The sequence below is a fragment of the Podarcis gaigeae genome, assembly GCF_964106915.1.
Source record: "Podarcis gaigeae genome assembly, chromosome: 5".
NCBI lineage: Eukaryota > Metazoa > Chordata > Lepidosauria > Squamata > Lacertidae > Podarcis > Podarcis gaigeae.
The window spans coordinates 86,475,702-86,498,950 of record NC_139681.1 but is presented as its reverse complement, the minus strand read 5'-3'; the positions used below and the strand labels follow the sequence as shown (position 1 = coordinate 86,498,950).

The following is a 23,249-nucleotide window of genomic DNA, read 5'->3' as shown; positions in this document are numbered from 1 at the left end:
CACTGTTCTCCTTTCTCTTGAAAATCTAAGCCATGGTTTGGCTCCCCATTACCTCCAGATCCAGGCCGGTAGTTTGTCTCTCCCAGGAGAACCATGAGCTGCAACCAAGTTTCTTGATTTACTGCTCGTGGTTTCTCTGGAGGTGGCAACGATGTGGCTGCAGTCTTCACTCTGCCAACCTGAATGTTTGCTTGTCCATGGTTAAAATCAGGAGGAAGGATCAAGAAGCAACTCGTAAGTCAATATCAGGAGACAGGACCAAGGAACAAGCCAAAAGTCAGGACCAAAGAACAACTAAGGCTATAGGAACATCCCAGAGCTCAGGTCTTCCAAACGAAAGAGAGTGTGTTATAAAATGACCATGAACCATCTTGTTTCTGACTGGTCAGATCTGCATAGAGTCGTAACTCCTGTTTTGTTTCTTGACAGCAACAAGGGGTGAAAATCTTTGTGATGCTCTATAAAGAGGTGGAGCTTGCTCTTGGCATCAACAGTGAGTACAGCAAGCGTACCTTAATGCACCTGCACTCCAACATCAAGGTATTCATGCCCTTTATGATGTGCATGCTTATTCATTCCTTTTATAAAATTCATATTAAAAAAAAATACCGTATTTTTCCATGTATAAGATGATTTTTTTCCCCTTAGAAATAATAGGCAAAATTATTTCAGGTCATCTTATACACAGATAGCAGAGGGGGAATGGGCGATTAATGGCAGCAGCCAGCAGGAGATTGGCAGCAGCGATTGGACATGTGATTGGTTGCTGCGGCAAGGCCTGCTGACGATTGGCTGTGGCAATTGGGCCGTCTATTTACGGTAGAGCCAAGGCATGCGTGCAATTGGCTGTGGTTGTGTTGAGGTGGCAAGTGGACTTTTGGCAGCGAGCATGCAGCTGGTTAGTGGCCAGGTGATGCATGCGATTTGCAGTGGTGGGCAGGCTGTAGAGTGATTAACAGCTATTTGGACTATTTTGTTGCGGTCCAAAAAAGGGGGGGTTGCCTTATACATGGGGGCGTGTTATGCACAGAATAATACAGTACTATACCATCCTGAGCTTGAAACTTCAAGATCAATTTAGGAAGAAACAGCCCTTTTGGAGAGGATGCCATGGTTTTTTTTAATATATATAATAGGTGTGACATTTTCAAAGCAGTTACCTCTCAATTAGGGAATGGAATATGCTGGAGAGGACAGAGGTGACTGTCTGGTACACCAAACAGAACCTCTCACACTGTAACATTATGCTGCTGTTCCCACTTGTAAATTGTAACCGTGAAATGTAAAGTCTTCTCAGGGATTTAGAAATTGTCTTTGAAAACCATTGGCAGCTTTCCTTGCAACATAACTTGAGCTTAAAGTTGGGTATTTTATCTCTCTCCATGCAGGTAATGAGGCACCCAGATCATGTGTCTTCAACTGTTTATTTGTGGGCTCATCATGAGAAACTGGTGGTCATTGACCAGTCCATAGCCTTTGTTGGAGGCATTGACTTGGCTTACGGCAGGTGGGATGACAATGAGCACCGACTGACCGACGTCGGCAGTGCAAAACGAATGACAGCAACCAAGTCTGCATCTGTGGTCAACCTCTCAGTGAGTCCAGATCCCACAATCACAGCTGTTGGTCTGGGGGATGCATATATCTCCAGAGCTGTATCTGAGATTGTTTCTCTGTTCATAATTGGGGTAGATGAATCTGCCGGTTTTGGTTCTCTCCATTTCTCATTTTTAAAACCTTAAATTCAGCTCTTCACATTTCTGCAGCAATATAAAAATTGATTATTTTTTTAAAAAATCCTCAGCATTTTAGTGCGAATTTTTCCTAATAAACACATTTTTGTATACAGCTATGAAAAATATACGTGGGTGGCGCTGTGGTCTAAACCACAGAGCCTAGGGCTTGCCGATCAGAAGGACGGCGGTTCAAATCCCCGCAACGGAGTGAGCTCCCGTTGTTCAGTCCCAATTCCTGCCCACCTAGCAGTTTGAAAGCACATCAAAGTGCAAGTAGATAAATAGGTACCACTCTGGCGGGAAGGTAAACAGCATTTTCATGCGCTGCTCTGGTTCGCCAGAAGCAGCTTAGTCATGCTGGCCACATGACCCGGAAGCTCTATGCTGGCTCCCTCGGCCAATAAAGCAAGATGAGCGCTGCAACCCCAGAGTCTTCCACAACTGGACCTAACGGTCAGGGGGTACCTTTACCTTTACCTATGAAAAATATACACATTTTTTTGCTGTATGTACATTTGTATCCCTGGTCCTGGCCCCTCATTTAGGCTGACCTACAGTTGGGGGGGGGGGTAGGAGCATCTCCTTCTTCCCTTTTCCAGTTGAGATTCCTGCCTTGCAGGGGGTTTGACTAGTGACCTTTGGGGTTCCATCCAACTCTACAATTCTATGGGTCTATGATTGACTTCATGGGAGAGAATTTGGCTTTGCAATTGCTTGGAGAATGTCGTTGATAGAGCCGTCCATGGATACATCCAACCAGCCCATCAACCTTTCCAATAGCCTCTCATGTGCAAGTATATGAACCCTTCTAGCTTTCTGCAGGAGTGAGTGTTCAGTCATTTTATTGGCCCATCTGCCTTCAAAACGGCCTTTGAAGACTGTACCATGTTCTCCCCACCACCACCACAACTGTTTAGACGAGCCTTTAACCTGTCTTCTTTCCTGCCTCAAGCCTTCAGCTGAACCCACTGATGAACAGCCAGCCACCGTCCCTCAACCAGAGCCCGCAACGAAGCTGCAGTTGCAGGAGAACGACGAATCTCTGGACCCTTTGAGGATGAAAGGAATAGGGAAACCCAAGAGATTTGCCAGATTCAGCATCTACAAGCAGCTCCACCGGCATGGCCTACACCACGCAGACAGCGTGAGCAGTATAGACAGCGATTCCAGTGAGTAGGTCCTCACTGTTTTGATGGACAGTGGGTATAAGGCAAGAAGGACTTCAGATTTTGGCGTCACATGAATGTTCAGTCAAGAAGGACTGTGGCGTTTATCTCCTCCTAGATCTCAAAGCAGGGACGCGGGTGTCGCTGTGCGTTAAACCACAGAGCCTAGGGCTTGCCGATCAGAAGGTCGGTGGTTCGAATCCCCGTGATGGGGTGAGCTCCCGTTGCTCGGTCCCTGCTCCTGACAACCTAGCAGTTCGAAAGCACATCAAAGTGCAAGTAGATAAATAGGTACCGCTCCGGTGGGAAGGTAAACGGTGTTTCCGTGCGCTGCTCTGGTTCGCCAGAAGCGGCCTAGTCATGCTGGCCACATGACCCAGAAGCTATACGCCGGCTCCCTCGGTCAATAAAGTGAGATGAGTGCCACAACCCCAGAGTTGGCCACGACTGGACCTAATGGTCAGGGGTCCCTTTACCTTTACCTAGATCTCAAAGCAGTATACCATCTAGAAAAAAAGTTAGCTGTTCCAGGAACAAAAATGCTATATTACATTTATGTCTTCTGTCCCTGAAGTAGATTAGGCTGAGAGACAGTGAGCTTTTAGGGGATTAAAACCAGGATCTCCTCACTCCTAACCACTCCCTTGTGCTGGATCTCAAGGGTATGTGAAGTGCCGACATACGTTATATTGGCAAACCTTTCAGCAGTCGTGTGTAAGTGCTATTATAGCCATAACACAGATAGAGCAATTGAGGCTTTGAACCCATTTGCTTGCTTTGGTGCTTGTTTGTTTATACAGTAAAAGGATTGAAATTGCTAGGGACAGCGCCAAAATTAGAAATGGCAAAATACTTTCTAGGTGTAAAAGGAAAGAATTAGGAAAGAAAGCAAAGGAGAATAGAAGGGTGAGTTCCTGGCTGCTGTACAATTTGAACCAGGGACTAGCTTTGGCATCCATGCTGGGTGTTGCCAGTGGGGTAACGTTGATGTGCGGTTCGTTGAGTTCTCCAATAAATCTGTGTGCTTTCCTGTTTGGGGCAGATAAAGGTTCTATCCGAAGCATGAAAACTGGCGTTGGAGAGCTTCTGGGTGAAACCAGGTTCTGGCATGGGAAGGATTATTGCAACTTTGTCTTTAAAGATTGGATTCAGCTTGATAAACCCTTTGCTGGTAAGCACTATTGCAATTGGGAACCAGTATCGTTTCTGCACCCATTTTGTCTTTGGTCAAGGGAAACTCCCCAAACTGGTGTTCATTGGTGTGTTGGGTTCAGTTCACACAGCACATTGGGACAGCGGCTGCTTCTTTCTTTGATGATCACTTGTAGCTGAGTAAGGTTGTCTTCCATGAACACGGTCTTCACAGTGAGTCCATAAGTGACTGTGGAGGCCAGTTCTGGATCCACACCTCCTTCCACAGTGGGGACATAGGTTTCCAAGTGGGAGTTGATCATGGTGAGGGTTTGCCAAGCGTGCCTTCCTCTTAGCACGTTTCTCCCTTTCATCCTGAGTTCTTCAAAGTCCACAACACCTTTGGTAAAGGCTGTTCTCCAACTGGAGCGCTCGCAGGCCAGTGTTTCCCAATTGTTGGTGTTTATACTACATTTTTTAAAAAGATTTGTCTTGAGAGAGTCTTTAAACCTCTTTTGTTGACCACCAGCATTACTCTTTCCATTTTTAAGTTCAGAATAGAGTAGTTATTGGGGCAGCAACTCCCATGCTATTGTGCACAGATCTTTGAAGGTTGTCCACATCGTTTTTAAGAGAGCTGAATCTGGTTTAAGATGCCTTAACCAGTTTTTCCAGGATCCCAGCATTTATCACAACTTTTTCCGGCCTTCCCCCAGCTCCACACAATTGGACATTTGAGATGTAACATGCATCCTTCCTTCCTTGAAGATTTTTAAGCAGAGGTTGCATGGCCATCTGTTATGAAGGATCTAGTTGAGATTTCAGGGGGTTGGACTAGATGGCCCTTGGGGTCCCTTCCATCTCTATAGGCTATGATTCTGTGAGCCATGATTTCCTGCTACATGAATGTGTCATGACAAGCCTTAGGGTCATGTCCTCCCCCACCTCCTCTTTTGTGCACCAGTGGATATTGCCTGTGATTTTAAACAAACCACGGTTCCCATTGGGCGTTCAAATATACAGAACTGTGGTTTGTTTGAATCAGACCATGTCATGGTTTTAATGCTGGCCCCAGACATTTTGCTTAAATAGTGTCCCACCCCATTGCTAGGCTCAGCGCTTCAAAAAGTCTGGCTGCATCATTCAGTTCCTGCCTTCTTCTATTCTCCTGCTCATAGCACAACCTGATGCACTTAACCTGCTGCATTGCATTGCAGGGTCAGCCCTACAGGGCTTTAGGTCATCTTTGTTAATCAACCAGAGCATACGCAAACCAGTTCGCCAAGATTGAGCGTCATAGGAAAGTATGGTTAGTTTTAAACTGAAAGTAGAATCTTGCAATCTCTTTAATGGTTTGAAAGAGGAGGAGGGAAGTGCTTTGACTAATTCGTTTCCTGCTGCATCTTAACTAGCACTTGATTTTATCGAACATCTCTATTATGAGCCAGTGAGTCTGTAGTGTAATAATACCTGATGAATCATACCAGCACCTTCTTTGCCACATTACCCAAGCAAATACCTATGGGAAGCATATCTAGGGCCCCTCTTAAAGCACTACACATTTAAAGCACAATTATACCACTTAAAGTGGACATGGGTTTCCCCGAAGAATTCTGGGAGCTGTAGTTTGTTAAGGACATTGAGAGTTGTTAGGAGACCCCTATCCTCCTCACAGAGCTACAAGTCTCAGGATTCAGCTGCAAATAAAACATTTAAAGTGTGTTGTAAAGTGCATTATACAAACGTGGCACTAGATGGCGATGGTGAGCTATGGGAAATTCAATATATTTTTCTAAACATTTTTATAAAAAAGCATTTTCACAACTTTTTTTTAATACGTTTGTAGATTCTACCTCAGAGTGGTTTAACTATCGGTCCCTGTTCCCAGGAATCTCTGGAGAGGGTATCTTCATGAAGGGAATTGTGGCCTCATTACAATACTCAGTACCCATAGCTCACTACAGTTCCCAGAATTCCTTGGGGTAGGCTATGCCTGTTTAAAGTGGTATGATACAGTGGTACCTCGGGTTACATATGCTTCAGGTTACATACGCTTCAGGTTACAGACTCTGCTAACCAAGAAATAGTACCTCGGGTTAAGAAATTTGCTTCAGGATGAGAACAGAAATCGTGCTCCGGTGGCGCGGCAGCAGGAGGCCCCATTAGCTAAAGTGGTGCTTCAGGTTAAGAACAGTTTCAGGTTAAGAATGGATGTCTGGAACGAATTAAGCACTTAACCAGAGGCACCACTGTACTGCTTTAATTGCATATTGCAAATTGAGCCAAAATTCCAGGTGATACTTCTGAGGTAGATGATATACGCTTCCTTTTCCACCTACATAGACTTCATTGATCGCTACACCATGCCAAGGATGCCATGGCATGACATTGCCTCGGTGGTCCACGGGAAAGCAGCCCGGGATGTGGCTCGGCATTTCATTCAGCGCTGGAACTTCACAAAGGTGAGTTTGTGTTGATGGAAGACCTGAGCCTGCATAACTATCTCATTGTAGTTTCTTAGTTTATACGCTGAGATCTATGCAGAGCCGCATTCTGAGGCTTGACCTACAAAGGCAGCAGAATGAGGAGGGGATGAAACAGGAGAGTTCTAAGGTGTGAGAATGGGACGTGGGTGGCGCTGTGGTGTAAACAACTGAGCCTTGGGCTTGCCGATTGGAAGGTTGGCGGTTCGAATCCCTGCGATGGGGTGAGCTCCCATTGTTTGATCCCAGCTCCTGCCAAGCTAGCAGTTTGAAAGCATGTCAAAGTGCAAGTAGATAAATAGGTACCGCTCCGGCGGGAAAGTAAATGGCGTTTCTGTGCACTGCTCTGGTTTCACCAGAAGTGGCTTAGTCATGCTGGCCACATGACCTGGAAAAACTGTCTGCGGACAATCTTCTGCTCCCTCGGCCAGTAAAGCGAGAGGAGCGCCGCAACCCCAGAGTCATTTGCAACTGGACTTAACTGTCAGGGGTCCTTTACTTTTATGGTGTGAGAATAGACTGCACCACTTCAGTAGACAGGGAAGGTGGGCAAGAAACTTTCTCTCTGATGTTCAGGTGGGGTGGGGTTGCTCACAGGGATATGGGCCTGCATAAGGAAGCATTCACAAATTCTACGGAGTTTTTAATGGTTGATGTTTTCTTGTGCTTTTAGTATTTTGTTGGGAGCTGTCCAGAATGCGCTGGGCAGCCCTGTCAGGTGGGTGGCATGTGGGGGAATATGCATAGGATTGTAACTTGATGTTAAAACTGAACATATGCAAGTCTGACAGTGTATTTTATGCTTCTTTTGTGGTTCTTCCTTCCAAGATCATGAAGCCCAAATATAGATCCCTTTCCTACCCTTTTCTGTTGCCGAAATCTCAGCAAACGGCTGACGAGTTGAAGTACCAGGTCCCCGATGCCGTGTGTGCCAGTGTGCAGGTAAGGCTGCCATTTGTTGTAGAATATTTACAACTCACACACACACAGGCGTAAAACACCCCTTAAATTGAAACTGCCATAAACTACTAGAACAAATGCCATTTCTTTTTAATAGACTGCACTAGATCTTTGACATCTCAGGAGACACTGTAAAAGAGACATTTCCACTCCAGTCCTCCTTTTTAGCACTCACAGTTCTTAATTAAAAGCCTAGCCATAGGTAAAGGTAAAGGGACCCCTGACCATTAGGTCCAGTCATGACCGACTCTGGGGTTGCGGCGCTCATCTCGCTTTATTGGCTGAGGGAGCCGGCGTACAGCTTCCAGGTCACGTGGCCAGCATGACTAAGCCAGAGCAGCGCACGGAAACACCATTTACCTTCCCGCCGGAGCGGTACCTATTTATCTACTTGCACTTTGACGTCTCCGCTCCTCCACATGCAGCTGCTGCGTGACCTTGGGCCAGTCACACTTCTTTGAAGTCTCTCAGCCCCACTCACCTCACAGAGTGTTTGTTGTGGGGGAGGAAGGGAAAGGAGAATGTTAGCCGCTTTGAGACTCCTTAAAGGGAGTGAAAGGAGGGATATCAAATCCAAACTCTTCTTCTTCTTCAGGAGCAGGGACCGAGCAACGGGAGCTCACCCCGTCGTGGGGATTCGAACTGCCAACCTTCTGATTGGCAAGTCCTAGGCTCTGTGGTGTAACCCACAGCGCCACTCATGTCCCTATAGCCATAGAGAACCTCAACTAATAACAGAGCGATCCTAAGGATGATGACTCAGAAGTGAGTCCCACTCTGCAGTCAACATGTTTAGGACTGCAGCCTAAATTACTAGTCCTTGTGGCAGGACAGAGAGTCTTTGAAAGTATTATTAAAGCTGTATTTTGTAACCATAAGGTTCTTTAGTCTTTATTGCGATTTATGGGGTTTAATGGATGATGTTGGATATTTGGGATAAGCTGTACTTGAGTTCTCTGTTACATCTCTTGAATTTCGTTAATGACACGAGGCACTCCTTGGCCCTGACTGTATAGAATTTTTGCACAAATGATCTTCTGAAAAACTGTGTGGACTCAGTCTGCCACTGAGCTCTCTGCTCAGTATTAGAAGCCAGTGTCGGTTGCTGCAGTGGGGATGAGATGAACCCGTCAGGTTCTCTTTCCTCAGAATTGTTGGAAAAACACCCCCCGGGAATGGCTGCCAACTTCCCAGGTCTTTGGAGCATCTCTCTGGTGTTCCTCCCTGGCTGTAAATCTCCCTCAGTCCAGAGAGACCGGTGATTGGCGTCCCTTCTCTCATGAAAAGAGCATGCCAGTCTTCTGGCATATCATAGCAGAAGGAAAGACTCAATCGTAGTTCTAAAACTACTTTATTTACAGTCTTATATACAGAGACTCCATCAGTACGTCTGTGCTATCTAAACACCAGTACACAACTGCATGCAGAAGTGAAACTAACTTCCAATAGTACTTAGCAGGAAGAGATAACACAGACTTCCTTTCCCATGCTCTCTCAGACACTCACGTGATGTATACAAATCATAGTACCACTCACTGGTACAGCTGGAGTAGCTCGGATTGATAAAATCCTAACAGGCACCAGCTGCAGAAATGGGTAGTCATTGGTTGCCAGGGGCCAGGAGACTCTACAGATCATCATTACTCAGCCTCTGACTTCATCTGCAGCTCCTTCTGTTCCATCTCCATCTTGGGGAAAGAGAGCTGGGATCTGTCAGGGGCCAGGACAGACGATCCCCAAATGCACACTCTGAACTTATCCCTAGTTATAGTGCACCTGTGTTTAGATCCAAATCGTTGCCTGCTTTGGGAGCCAGTACTGGCTGAATAGCATGGTTTACATATTATCAATTCGTAAACAATAAATAAAATGGCAGCTGCTGAAAGGACCATAGCACCTGGAGCAGGTAAGCCAATCCAGGGTGCAAATGAGGAACGAATGAGTTCCCGTTGCTCTGTCCCAGCTCCTGCCAACCTAGCAGTTTGAAAGCACACCAGTGCAAGTAGATAAATAGGTACCACTGTGGTGGGAAGGTAAACTGTCCTGGCTTGGTTCTGGTTTGGTTTGCTGCCCTGCCCCAAATGATTGCCTGATGTTTCAGTCTTAAAGTTTCAATGTTATTAGGGCTTTTAAGATCTTCTGTATACTGTTGATGTTCCCTACAGTTCCCTACAACTAGATTTAAAACTAGCTGCAGGGAACATCAAGAGTATAGAAGATCTTAAAAGCCCCAATAACATTGAAACTTTAAGACTGGAACGCCTGGGGAAAGGGAAAAAATCTCCACCTGGTGCTGAAAATACCCCCAAATTAGGTGTCAGGCCAGCTTCTCTAGGGAGGATGTTCCACAAACCAACACAGAAAATACCCTGCCCCACATAGGTACCTCACAAATCCTATTTCGCAGGGGCAGCCAGCAAAGGACTTCATGCAACAGTAAGATGTGGGAAGGTGTATATGTGAGGCACAATCCTTCAAGGAACCTGATCCCTAGCTAGTGTGGGCAATTCTGAGCTATATACGAACCAATAGTCTGACTCAACATTTGGCAGCTTCTTATATGGCTCCCCAAAAAATGCTCCCTCTCAGCTTCCATTCCCTAATTGCGTAGTGGAAGGAATATTGGCCTACCTAAGAGTCATATTAATGCCTTTTTCTTTTCTTTTTTTAGAAGCAAGCACACTGTGTCTGTATATATATATATATATATATATATATGTGTGTGTGTGTGTGTGTGTGTGTTTGTGTGTGTGTAGCAAATGCTTTTCTTAAGGCACAGGTCTGAATTAGCAAAACTGGACAATTCAATGTTACTTGGTTTTTGCAACGAGGATAGGTGATTGCAACGAGATAAAAACTTGACTGGTACATGGATGATTAAAAAACAAGGAATAGATGGATAGATAGATAGATGATAGGCAGATAAATGATAGATAGATAGATAGATTAGATAGATAGATAGATAGATAGATAGATAGATAGATAGATAGATGATAGATAGATAGATAGATAGATAGATGATAGATAGATAGATGATAGATAGATATAGATAGATAGATAGATAGATAGATAGATAGATAGATGATAGATAGATGATAGATATAGATAGATGACAGATAGATAGATAGATAGATAGATAGATAGATAGATAGATAGCAAGCAAGCAAGCAGTTTAGGCTTTGTTTTATTGCTGGTTTTTAATGTTAATGTTATTTTCATTGTGTGAATCGCATCAAGGCACTTCATATAAAAAGCAGCTAATAAATATAATGCTAAAGAACACCTGATCTTTTCCTGTTTAGGTACTCCGCTCTGCTACGGACTGGTCTGCTGGGATCAAGTACCATGAGGAATCCATTCATTCTGCTTATGTTAACGTGATAGAAAACAGCAAACACTATGTCTATATAGAGGCAAGTAGTCGCCATCTGTAGGTATAAAGAACACAGCAGGAAATCAGCACCACATTCTAAAAGTATTATTATTATCCACATTGTTTCTGTTTATCTTTTTGAAGCTGTTGTTGAAAAATCTCCAGTCGTGAACATCTTTACCTTTTAGTAAAGTGTGTATTTACATATACACTAGTACCTCGGGATGCGAACGGGATCCGTTCCGGAGCCCCGTTTGCATCCTGAAGCGAACATAACCAGTGTCCGCGCTTCTGCGTTTGCGCGGGTCATGTTTCAGCGCTTCTGCACATGCACGTGATGTCACTTTGATGGTCTGTGCATGCGCGCGCGGCGGAACCCGGAAGTAAAGTGCTCTGTTACTTCCGGGTCGCAACCCAAAAATGCTTAACCCGAAGCGTATTCATCCCGAGGTATGACTGTAGATGTGAAACACCAAACAGATTGGTCATCTGGGTGAAATCCAGACAAAGTAAAGATATATTAAAGTGTAGCTGGCACCCATTGAAACTGCTGGGGCAGAACAACAGCAGGTGGATTCATAGAACTGTAGAGTTGGAGGGAACGCAAGGGTCATTTGGCCCAATCCCCTGCAATGTAGGAATCTTTTGCCAAATGTGGGGCTCGAACCAGCGACCTTGAGATTAGGAGTTGGCCCAGAGACAATGAGAGGAAGAGCCAACTGATTCCAGTTTTGTTCCTAACTTTTGCCCCCATTGACCCATACTTCCCATCCCACCCTGTCCCACACCTCTAGTGGTAACTGGTGGCCACTGGGACTCTTAGGGCAGAAGTCAGGTAGCCCAGCAATAGGTGGCACCAGATCCAAGGGGAAGCAGAGCCAACTAGTTCTCGTTTTGTCCCCATCCTCCTCCCTAGTGAGTTCTACAGAGGCAACATTGAGACTAAGAGGGAGGAAGCAGTCAGCCAGGACCACCCTTGGACTGGTTGTAAGTGAGAAGGTGGACAATGTCCAGGCAGACTGAGGTTGGTGGGGCAGTGTGCCATTTTGTAGAGAATTGTAGGGTTGGGACCCTGAGGGTCATCTAGTTTAAACCCCTTCAGTGCAGGAATCTCAGCTAAAGCATCCATGCCAGTTGGCCACCCAACCTCTCTGCTTATTTGAAGATGGCTACCATATCTCCTCCCAGTCTCCATTTTCCCAGGCTAAACATACCCAGTTTGACCCGATGGACCAGCCTCCACCGATTACAATGAATTTGAGTAGAATTTGTATAGGTTTCACCTCTTTTGGGTTGCAGCCTGGCTTAGAAACATTCTTCCCCCAGGGAGCCCCTTTTCACCAGCATATTGGTCTTCTGAGAAACCCCCCTTGTGTTGCCAAGGATTGTGGGATCCATCCCAGGCTGCGTTCTTTGGTTTCACAGTGGGCTGGCTAGACCTGTTAATAATAATAATAATACATTTCATTTATACCCCGCCCTCCCCAGCCAAGATCGGGCTCAGGGCGGCTAACAACCAATAATAAAAATAAGTTGATTAAAATGCAACTTAAAAAACAAGATTAAAATACAACATTAAAACATTAAGATGCATCCTCTTCACAGGAGGAGAAAGGAAAAAAGAAAGAGGGGGAGGGAATCAAATTGATTCTAAGCCAAAGGCCAGGTGGAACAACTCTGTCTTACAGGCCCTGCGGAAAGAAATCAGATCCTGCAGGGCCCTGGTCTCATGAGACAGAGCGTTCCACCAGGCCGAAGCCAGTGTTGAAAAGGCCCTGACTCTGGTTGAGGCTAATCTAACTTCCTTAGGGCCCAGGACCTCTAGGGTGTTGCTATTTATGGACCCTTAAGATCACTGTGGGTTAAACCACAAAGTCTAAGACTTGCCGATCAGAAGGTCGGCGGTTCGAATCCCCGCAGCGGAGTGAGCTCCCGTTGTTCGGTCCCTGCTCCTGCCAACCTAGCAGTTTGAAAGCACATCAAAGTGCAAGTAGATAAATAGGTACCGCTCCGGCGGGAAGGTAAACGGTGTTTCCATGTGCTGCTCTGGTTCGCCAGAAGCGGCTTAGTCATGCTGGCCACATGACCTGGAAGCTGTCTGCGGACAAACGCCGGCTCCCTTGGCCTATAGAGCGAGATGAGCGCGCAACCCCAGAGTCGGTCACGACTGGACCTAATGGTCAGGGGTCCCTTTACCTTTACCTTAAGGTCCTCCGTGGGGCAAACCAGGAGAGGCAGTCCCGTAGGTACAAGGGTCCTAGGCTTTGCCATTGGGTTAGACTTTGCCATTGCCTCACACAAATGGAAGGCACTGATAACAAACCCTTGCTAGCTGGTTTATGATGACAGCTTACATCAGCTACCACAGCCATGCTCTCTGAGGCTGATAAGAGTCATAGTCCTTATGACTCTGGAGGCACCAGTTTGATGGGCCTAGAGTGTATCTGGTTCTCTCCTAAGGTTGCACAGGAAGACTCGTAACTGGGCAAGCAATCTTTCAGAAGAGCTTGTCTGCTATTACTGAGCTCATCACCAGCGTAGCTATGATAAGTTTCCAAGGAGCCTCAAGGTTCCACGTTTGAAAACTACTGCCTTGGCAGGTACTTCTTACAGCAGCTATCAGATTTATGAACAGCGCAGTCATTCCCCGCTTCTTTCTGTTTTGCTTTCCCACACCATAGAACCAGTTTTTCATTAGCTGTGCAGACGACAAAGTTGTATCGAACCGGATTGGTGATGCCATCGCTCAACGCATCCTCACGGCGCACAGGTAATCTTGCTGAAAACACAGTCTGGGTGGGAATGAAGAATGCAGCAGGGGAAATTTTGTTTCTAAGCCAAATACCTCAGCACAGACTTTAAAAAAGCATTTCTGGAGTCATTTTTCAGGGGAAAGTGGAGAACTCAAAAAACGTTAAAAGACAAGGTGACTAGGGTGAGATGGGAGCACAAACTGGTTTTCCTCTATTGATTATAATATATGGAAACTAACATGAAGATAACTAGTTCTTGGACTTGGTGAACCACGAAGACAGTAAAATTATTTTATGTAATTAAACTTTTGGACCTGGTGGGACAAATGATCTTGCAAATGATGTCAGGGTTCTGGTAGGCACTACTGTCTACATTGTCTATAATGGCACCATTTTGCTCATCATGTTTTGCTGCCACTTCCATCAGTGGTTCTGGCATTCCTTGCAGCTTGGGGCAGCTTGGTGTGTATAATGTCTGTCTGAACTTTCAGGGAATGGGTGGAAATATTTGATCCAGCTGCAAATTAACTGAGTTACAAGTGTATATACTACAGTGTGTTTTTCTGAGTAGACCTTTGCGACAAAGAGATTGTGTGTGTTCAGTTCAGGGGCACCTGGGCACTGCAACATCTGGGCCCATTATCCAGTATATATCTCTACTACCTTCTTCTTCTTTGGCGATCACTTGTAGCCGAGTCAGATTGTCTTCCATAAACACGGTTTTAACAATGAGTCCGTAAGTGACTGTGGAGGCCAGTTCTGGATCCACACGTCCTTCCACAGTGGGGACATTGGTTTCCGGGTGGGAGTTGATCGCGGTGTGGATTTGCCAAGCGTGCCTTCCTCTTAGCACGTTTCTCCCTTGTGTCCTGAGTTTGAGTGTCTTCACTTGGTAAAGTCTGTTCTCCAACTGGAGCGCTCACAGGCCAGTGTATGACTGGTGTAACAGTGGAAAGGACCTCTGAAACAAATTCACTCCTAATAGTTATTTGCACCTGCGTACTTTTGGGGGCCCAGGTTGATGCTGACAGCCTGGTTGTCGTTCTTCCTTTCCTGCTCCTAAATGCCTGAGGGGATACCTTTGAATGTTTGCGTTTCTGCTTCTTTAATCATTTAAGCTCAGTGGTGCAGGGCGTGGGTGATTTCTCGACAGAAAGCAACTGGCTTTTAAGCAGGAAGAATAAAGGCTCTCCACCCACTGGGGGATTCTAATATGATTAATCTGTGGATCGTTGCAGTGTTCCTAGGCCTTGTCTCTGGAAAGTGATCGAGGATGTTTACAGTTTGCCCTGCGTTTCCAAAAGGCAAGCTAGTATATCAAGCCTTGCAATCACGAAGAGCAGGCTGCATTTATCTAAAGCTGGAGAAGTCAATATAAATAAAGCCAAGGGTTTTCTGTGCGTCCACAAGATCGCTGTGAGAAGACGGAATTTAAACAGCCATCTAAAATATAGAGGGTTGAGATGGAAAACAACACCCGGCACAATAAAACTTCATTTAAGAGACATAGAAAGAGCCAGGCTGGTCAGAGAAGGAAAAAACGAGTAGGTGTTTTTCTCCCCTGCAGAGAGTAAGGGCAATTTGGATCGGGAGAAGGGAATAAGTGTTTCCTTTTCCAGTTCTGTTGCTTCAGTTGAATGTGGAGCATTCCAGCACATGCATTAAAGTAATTCATAAACAAAAAACAGATCACAGATCTCCTGAGCAATCCATCCATAGACAGGGCCAGGGCCAGACTCGAGTGTGGTCAGGGTTTGAACCTTCAAGCGTTTCTTAGCTCTTTCACCTTCTTGTATGTCTGCTGTTACCTGACTTCCCTTGTTGTAAACTGCCTGTTTCTCATTCCTGCCCTGGCTGAAAGTGTTCCAGATATTTTTGCAAAACCTGGGGATCTTGTTAGCAGAACAAATTATGCAAATGCACACACACATTAGCATAATTCTAATTGGAAGCCTTGGGTTTCCATGGTGCAGAAAATAGCACTTTTTCTTTTTAACGGCACAGTATATGCTTGCCTTGGTATAATTGTGATTCAGGTGGTGCAGTCGTCGTAGCAGAATGCATTCCTGTCAAACCAAACCAGTTCATTCACAGCCTCCAGAGCCGTTTCTTGCAGTTTCCAGGAACCTGGTCTCTCAGTCCGAAAGACTTGCTTCGCATAACCTGAACCCCACAACCAAGCTCCTCAACTTACAGAGCATAAGCCTGTTACAGCTATTTCCCATAACCCATGTTCCTTGCAGATGAACAAAATGTTCATTATCACAGAGTGTGTGAAATGTGGAATAACGAAGATTATGGCCACTGGTCCCATCACCTCCTGGCAAATAGAAGGGGAAGAAATGGAGGCAGTGAGACATTTTACTTTCTTGGGCTCCATGATCACTGCAGATGGTGACAGCAGCCATGAAATTAAAAGACGCCTGTTTCTTGGGAGAAAAGCAATGACAAACCTAGACAACATCTTAAAAAGTAGAGACATCACCTTGCCAACAAAGGTCCGTATAGTAAAAGTTATGGTTTTCCCAGTAGTGATGTGTGGAAGTGAGAGCTGGACCATAAAGAAGGCTGATCGCCGAAGAATTGATGCTTTTGAATTATGGTGCTGGAGGAGACTCTTGAGAGTCCCATGGACTGCAAAAAGATCAAACCTATCCATTCTAAAGGAAATCAGCCCTGAGTGCTCACTGGAAGGACAGATCGTGAAGCTGAGGCTCCAATACTTTGGCCACCTCATGAGAAGAGAAGACTCCCTGGAAAAGACCCTGATGCTGGGAAAGATTGAGGGCACAAGGAGAAGGGGACGATAGAGGACAAGATGGTTGGATAGTGTTCTCGAAGCTACCAGCATGGGTTTGACTAAACTACGGGAGGCAGTGGAAGACAGAAGTGCCTGGCGTGCTCTGGTCCATGGGGTCACGAAGAGTCGGACACGACTAAACGACTAAACAACAACAACAACACATGCTCTGAACAGGGACGCAGGTGGCGCTGTGGTCTAAACCACAGAGCCTAGGGCTTGCCAATTAGAAGTTGGCAATTTGAATCCCCAAGACGGGGTGCGCTCCCGTTGCTTGGTCCCAGTTCCTGCCAACCTAGCAGCTTGAAAGCACGTCAAAGTGCAAGTAGATAAATAGGTACCGCTCCGGTGGGAAGGTGAACGGCGTTTCTGTGTGCTGCTCTGGTTCGCCAGAAGCAGGTTTGTCATGCTGGCCACATGATCCAGAAGCTGTATGCCGGCTCCCTTGGCCAGTAAAGCGAGATGAGCACCGCAACCCCCAAGTCCTCTGTGACTGGACCTAATGGTCAGGGGTCCCTTTACCTTTTACATGCTCTGAACAGCTTTGCACCACCACCTATAAGCATCCATTGATGGTCAAACTACAGTATACATGAAGTTAAATAACTTTGCATTCCATGCAAATTTATAACCATATAAATGATACACTCATGTTAATGCCGCCCACAACTTCGAACCAAGCAAGGTTGGGTGGCGTTGTGGAACAGATCTGTTCCCTGTCTGATCGCCCAGTGTGCAGTCTGAACAGCCTAGTATGACTTCTGAGGAAAACCCTTGGAAATTACCAGTGGCGCAACCCCATCGTGGCACAGGCCATGCAACTGGGGTCCTGCTGGCAACCATGTTTGAGATCCTGTCCAGTGCCATTTCCAGTCTCCCACCATGTAACGCACTTTGGCCCCAATCCTGATGTTCAAGACTGGGAATGGCCACTGGGACCACATAACACTGGTCCTGTGAGATCTGCATTGGCTCCCAGTACGTTTCCGAGCACAATTCGAAGTGTTGGCACTGACCTTTAAAGCCCTAAATGCCCTCAGTCCTGTATACCTGAAGGAGCGTCTCCACCCCTATTGTTCAGCCCAGTCGCTGAGGTCCAGCTCTAAGCGCCTTCTGGCGGTTCCCTCATTGCGAGAAGTAAGGCTACAGGGAACCAGACAGAGGGCCTTCTCAGTAGTGGCGCCCGTCCTGTGGAACACTCTTCCATCAGATGTCAATGAAATAAACAGCTATTTAAAGCAGCTATTTAAGCAGCTTAAAAGACATCTGAAGGCAGCCCTGTTTAGGGAAGTTTTTAATATTTAATGTTGTGTTGTTTTTAACACTCGATTGGGAGCCACCCAGAGTGGCTGGGGAAACTCAGCCAGATGAGTGCGGTATAAATAATAATTTGTTGTTGTTGTTGTTGCTGTTGTTGTTGTTCAAGAGACCGAGGCACCCTGGGCAGAGCAGAGAAGTTTCTGCCCACTCTCCTGCCTCTGGGACCTGCCTGCCTGCTTTCCCCCTGCTACCCCAGCTCAGATGTGCTTGGAAAGGGTGCCAAACGCCAGGAGGCAAGCTGGGAAAAGAGGGCAACGTCTGACTGGGGGAAGGTAGCTGCGCAAGGGAGGAAAGGAAGGAAGAAGGCACCAACATGCAGAAAATATCCCCTAAATGTTCTTTTGGGAGGTGAAGGGCCCCGGCCCCATAGAGTTAGCACGTATGGTCCATATGTGTGATCCATATGCAGTGCGCATGCACTTTCTCAGTCTTTTTGTCCAGCAAGTAAGAATCAGTGTCTGCATAGAGATCTCCCTTGCTGGATCAAGGTGAATTAATTCTAATGCTATGAAATCTCCATTACAGTATGTTCACTATGAAATTTTTGAGGGTGGCTTGAACGGGGAGTAAAAGGTAAAGGTACCCCTGCCCGTACGGGCCAGTCTTGACAGACTCTGGGGTTGTGCGCCCATCTCACTCAAGAGGCCAGGGGCCAGCGCTGTCCGGAGACACTTCCGGGTCACGTGGCCAGCGTGACATCGCTGCTCTGGCGAGCCAGAGCCGCACACGGAAACGCCGTTTACCTTCCCGCTGGTAAGCGGTCCCTATTTATCTACTTGCACCCGGAGGTGCTTTCGAACTGCTAGGTTGGCAGGCGCTGGGACCGAGCAGCGGGAGCGCACCCCGCCGCAGGGATTCGAACCGCCGACCTTTCGATCGGCAAGTCCTAGGCGCTGAGGCTTTAACCCACAGCGCCACCTGCGTCCCCCGAACGGGGAGTAGGTACTAATATATGAATCCCCTGGGTCTCATGTAAAAGACAAATTAGCTCTTGCATAAATATTTCAACCTTAATGGAGGGGCTTGATGGAGTTTTCCACCCAAGCGTAAAGACCTCTTTGTTCTTTAGGCAGTACACAGCATATATAATTAATTAGCTCAATATCGACATTCCTAGATTTTCTGGTTGTGGTTTCCCATCCCTCTGAGCTGGCCATGCTGCTTTTGAATGATGAAAATGGGAAGCTCATATGTGATTTATTTTTGTAATTAATTTTGGCAAGTATCAACTAATACTCCTCGCGCCCAATCTCTTTGCCTTGTCTCATTCAGACATCTTTAATTTAAGGCGAAACCCGTGGGTCTGAATGATAACAATGAGCGAATGTACCTCGATTTTAATTTTTTTTTACAGAAACAAAAATGCACCACTTCATTATTTTCACGTGCCATTCGTTTTAGGAAGCGGTCAGTTAAAAAGACTATATACCAAGTTTTCCCATCGGTGCCAATTTCAAACACCTATAGTGGTGTTTGGGAGTGGCACAGTGTAGATTGTTTGAGGATTGCAGTTTTATGACCTGATAGTCAATGTGACTTGGGGTGTGTTGAAAACACTTAACCACTAGAATACAGGAGCTGCCGTATACCAAGTGAGATGATTGGTCCACTTTGCTCACTCTTGTCTACACTGATTGGCAGCTGCTCTCCAGGGTTTTATGCAGGTGGCCTCTCCCATCCTTACCTGGAGATACCGAGAATTTTACCTGAGACCTTCTTCATGCAAAGCAGAATCTGTAGTCCTGAGCTATGCCTTACAAGGCTCTTCTGTGCTGAACAGATGCTTGTCTGTTGGGATAATTCCTAGTTCTCCTTGCCTGTCCTGCTGATGTCCTTGTGATCCTTGTCAATCACTTTCCTTTGCTTTCTTTGCTGCCGAACTGCAGATTGTAAACTCCCTGGACGGCGGGTTGCAGGCTGCCTCTCTTTTGCTTGTGTAATCCTGTAATGCTCCATGCATTTCAATGACACTGTAAAACAATGAATAGCGAGCTGACAATCACCTTACCTATTTGACGGGGCTGGATTTGGAGAAAGCGGTGCTTGGATTCAACCGTGCAGATGCATGCTTATGGGGCCTTTGTAGCCAGAAGAACAAACTATGCACAGATACTCGTGCAACATATGGGTTGAGATATGTTTCCTAATTTATGGACACCCCCCCCCCCAGAAGTGCATTCTCAGTTTTACTAATGGAAATATTGTAATTGCTTTTGCAATCTAGAAAATTAATTCAATTATGACTTTGTGGTAAAAGATGGCAACGTTCCCATTTATTTCTGAGCCCAGTATTAACTGCAGAAAACGCATCTGAATATTTGTTGCTTTATAAATACTAGTCCTAGGAAGAATTACTAGGAAATGCTGTATCTGCCTGGTAGAATCTCTAATGGTTTTCAGTGTTTCCTGGAGTTTTATCCAAACTATAAGATGCTCGCCACCTGGTGGTTGTTTCCTACCCTTTTCCTTACGAAAAAAGCAAGTGTCACTCAGTTTTAGCACCCCTGAATATGGGTGCCTGGAAAGTCAGACTCCATATGAATGCTAATTAGCTGAGATGTAATTGCCTGGCAAATTACTGAGTTAAAAATAAATAAGGAGAGGGACTCAAAGGGTGTCTCTGGAAATGAAACTGTACAGAAATTGACTGGCCAGCATAATAATCATCTATCTGTCAGCCAGAATAAAAACAAATATGTTATGAGGGAGAATGGAGTTTGCAAATTGCTCTGCAATTGTGGCAAGCTTCTAATGGACTTGGCTGCTGAAAACACAGGGTGGGATTCACCTAATGAATCTCGGCAGTGGAAGCCCTGTGCAGGGACTACTGCACATACAATGCGGTTTCCTCCTCCTGCCCCCTCCCCAGAATTGGCTCTGAGAAACCCCAGAACAGTGTGCAGGGGAAAGAGAGGGAGGAATCATTCCATCTGGCCAGCTGAAATGCCAGCGGATGGAAGGATAGGAAGAGCGGAACGTTGAATTCCATCCACTATTTCTATCATTTTTTTAAAGGATGCACTCAGAAGTAAAGGTGTTGTGAATTCTGACCTTGAGCACTAACAGCATATCTGCACAGCAAACCTATATCAGTTTCTAGCCATATATCCTGTATGAGCTGTCATGGATTCCACCAGAGAATTATGGGAATTGTAGTTTGATGAGAGTGTTGAGTTCCCTCTGGGCCCTCACCTGACACCTCACACACACACCAGCACTAAAGTACCCAGAGTTCATTGCGGAGACACACAGGTGATTCACACAGAGCACAGCTAAACTTTCAAAAGATGCAGTGATAGCTGCCACAATCGCTATTAAACAAGTAAGTCTGCAGTGTATATGTTTTCATTTCGCCCATTGAAGGTGAAGGGAACCAGCTCCCAACCCTTTCTAGAAATTCAATAATGGCCTGTGACAAATCTGTGGTGCCACCACGCTTGAAATTCTGGGTATATTTATGCTTGAGTTGGAAGAGGTGCAGAAAAGGGCAACTGAAATGATCAAGGGATTTGAATAACCTTCCTGTGAGGAAAGGGGCACAGCATTTGGGTGCCTTTTACGCCTGGAAAAAGGTCAAGTAAGGGAGACACGATAAAGGGGGGGGGGTTGCAGTTATGTGTGGTATGGAGAAACTGCAGGGGAGGGGGAATGTGTTGCTCTTCGTAAACTTTGGATCATCGTTTCTGTCAGTCCTAGTAAGCATGGCCAATGTTCAGGGATGATGGATGTTGCAGTTCAAGTTCCTCATCCCTGGAATGAGGAGACATTTTCCTTTCCTCTCTCTCTCTCTCTCTCTCTCTCTCTCTCTCTCTCTCACCTTACGAGTACCAGAAGACATGCAATGAATCCAAATGTTGGGCGATTCACACAGAGCACCGCTAAACTTTCGGAAGACGCGATGATAGCTGCCACCATCAGCTTGAAGCTTGTCCAAACTTACCTTTACTCCCTTCTTTCCGGGCCTGGACTGCACTTCAAAACTCTGGGTTTGTCGGTTTGTTTTGCTCTGGTGCTTCCTCCGTGAAAACCTGCTCTTTAAAGCTCCGTCAGAACAAACAGTATTCTGTGGAAAACATGGTTGCTTCGGTAGAGCGAGCGCTAAAGAGCAGGTTTTCGCAGGGAAAGCTCTGAGGCGAAACAACAACGACAACTCGGAGCTTTTAAGTGCAGACCTGGGGCAAAATGTAAGCGTGGGTAAGCCCTTCGCTGGCTTTATGCCTGGCAGACAAATTCACAAAGGAAAAGGCTAGGAATGGCTACTAGTCATGATGGCTGTAGGCTACCTCAGAGGCTGATTGTCTCTGCATACCAGCTGCTTGGGTACACAAGTGGGAAACGGCTATTTCCCCAGTGGATAGCAGGGATGCTGGACTAGATAAATCTTTGATCTGACCCAGCAGGGCTTTTCTAACATTCTTACAATATGTTCCTGCCCCAGTCCCTTGCCAGTGCTGTGGGGATCTGTTCACACTGGGGAGCCAGTGTGGTGTAGTGGTTAAGAGCAGTGGACTCATAATCTGGTGAACCGGGTTCGCTTCCCCGCTCCTCCACATGCAGCTGCTGGGTGACCTTGGGCCAGTCACACTTCTCTGAAGTCTCTCAGCCTCACTCACCTCACAGAGTGTTTGTTGTGGGGGAGGAAGGGAAAGGAGAATGTGAGCCACTTTGAGACTCCTTTGGGTAGTGATAAAGTGGGATATCAAATCCACACTCTTATTGTTCCATGTTTTATCTTTCCTTATCTTTGGGGGGGGGGGGCGAGAGCAGCAGTATCACTGAACTATAGAGGCCAGAATTATGGAAAGTCATATCCAAGAGCAATATTATGATAGATCATTACCTAACACCAGTGTTGGCAAACAGATATGGGGTAAACCAGCTTTTAAATAAAATCTCAGGCTGACTTAAGAACTTCTGCAGCTTCTTGTTATCATGATAATTTCATTTATATTATCACACATATTTGGGGTTTTGTCCCCCTCCCAATTGTATTTAACAGGCTCATCACTTGGCTATTTCAGTTGGTTAACTGATCACTGCTGTAATAAAAGGAAGAACTTCTGCATTTCATAAATCACACCACTATTGGGAGTTTCAGGGTTTCTTGTTCTGGGACTGAGGCAAGGTTGGCTCACCTTTTCTTGTGTTTTCTCTCCAGGGAAAACAAACGGTACCGAGTCTACGTAGTCATCCCACTGCTGCCAGGATTTGAGGGCGACATTTCAACAGGAGGAGGAAATGCACTACAGGCAATCATGCACTTTAACTACAGGTATCTTGGGTTGTTCTGACTGCCCCAAATTATTTTGTTCTCTGCAATATGCTGTGGTGTGTTAGTGAAGGGAGTCTAGGCAGCGCACAGCTGAGGTCAGCATCGGTCTTCTGTGGAGTCTCTCAGGCAAAGGGGTAAAAGGCAATCTGTGATTCAGGCTTTGCCCCAGGATCCAAAGACCTGACACATGGAAGACCCTGTGCAACAGCTTGCACTCTGCAGGATAACAGTGGAATTAAAAAGGTAAATGATAAC

At 45.9% G+C, this 23,249-nt stretch overlaps 1 protein-coding gene and 1 long non-coding RNA gene across 3 annotated transcripts in view; one reads left to right on the top strand and one right to left on the bottom strand.

Annotated features, from left to right (window-relative positions):
• Nucleotides 1–23,249, top strand: part of PLD1 (phospholipase D1) — a 115,597-nt gene that overhangs the window by 75,432 nt on the left and 16,916 nt on the right. For both annotated transcript variants that reach the window (XM_083739272.1, XM_083739271.1), the window contains exons 13-21: nt 430–540; nt 1,389–1,595; nt 2,689–2,905; nt 3,945–4,073; nt 6,377–6,495; nt 7,345–7,458; nt 10,779–10,889; nt 13,531–13,619; nt 22,881–22,994. In XM_083739272.1, the coding sequence (XP_083595398.1) occupies nt 430–540; nt 1,389–1,595; nt 2,689–2,905; nt 3,945–4,073; nt 6,377–6,495; nt 7,345–7,458; nt 10,779–10,889; nt 13,531–13,619; nt 22,881–22,994 (1,211 nt within the window). The remainder of the gene's footprint in view (nt 1–429; nt 541–1,388; nt 1,596–2,688; nt 2,906–3,944; nt 4,074–6,376; nt 6,496–7,344; nt 7,459–10,778; nt 10,890–13,530; nt 13,620–22,880; nt 22,995–23,249) is intronic.
• Nucleotides 10,805–13,523, bottom strand: LOC310845168. Its single transcript, XR_014564536.1, has 3 exons — nt 13,052–13,523; nt 12,133–12,694; nt 10,805–10,904 (listed from the first exon to the last, which is right to left on the bottom strand). It is a non-coding gene; the product is annotated as an uncharacterized lncRNA (long non-coding RNA).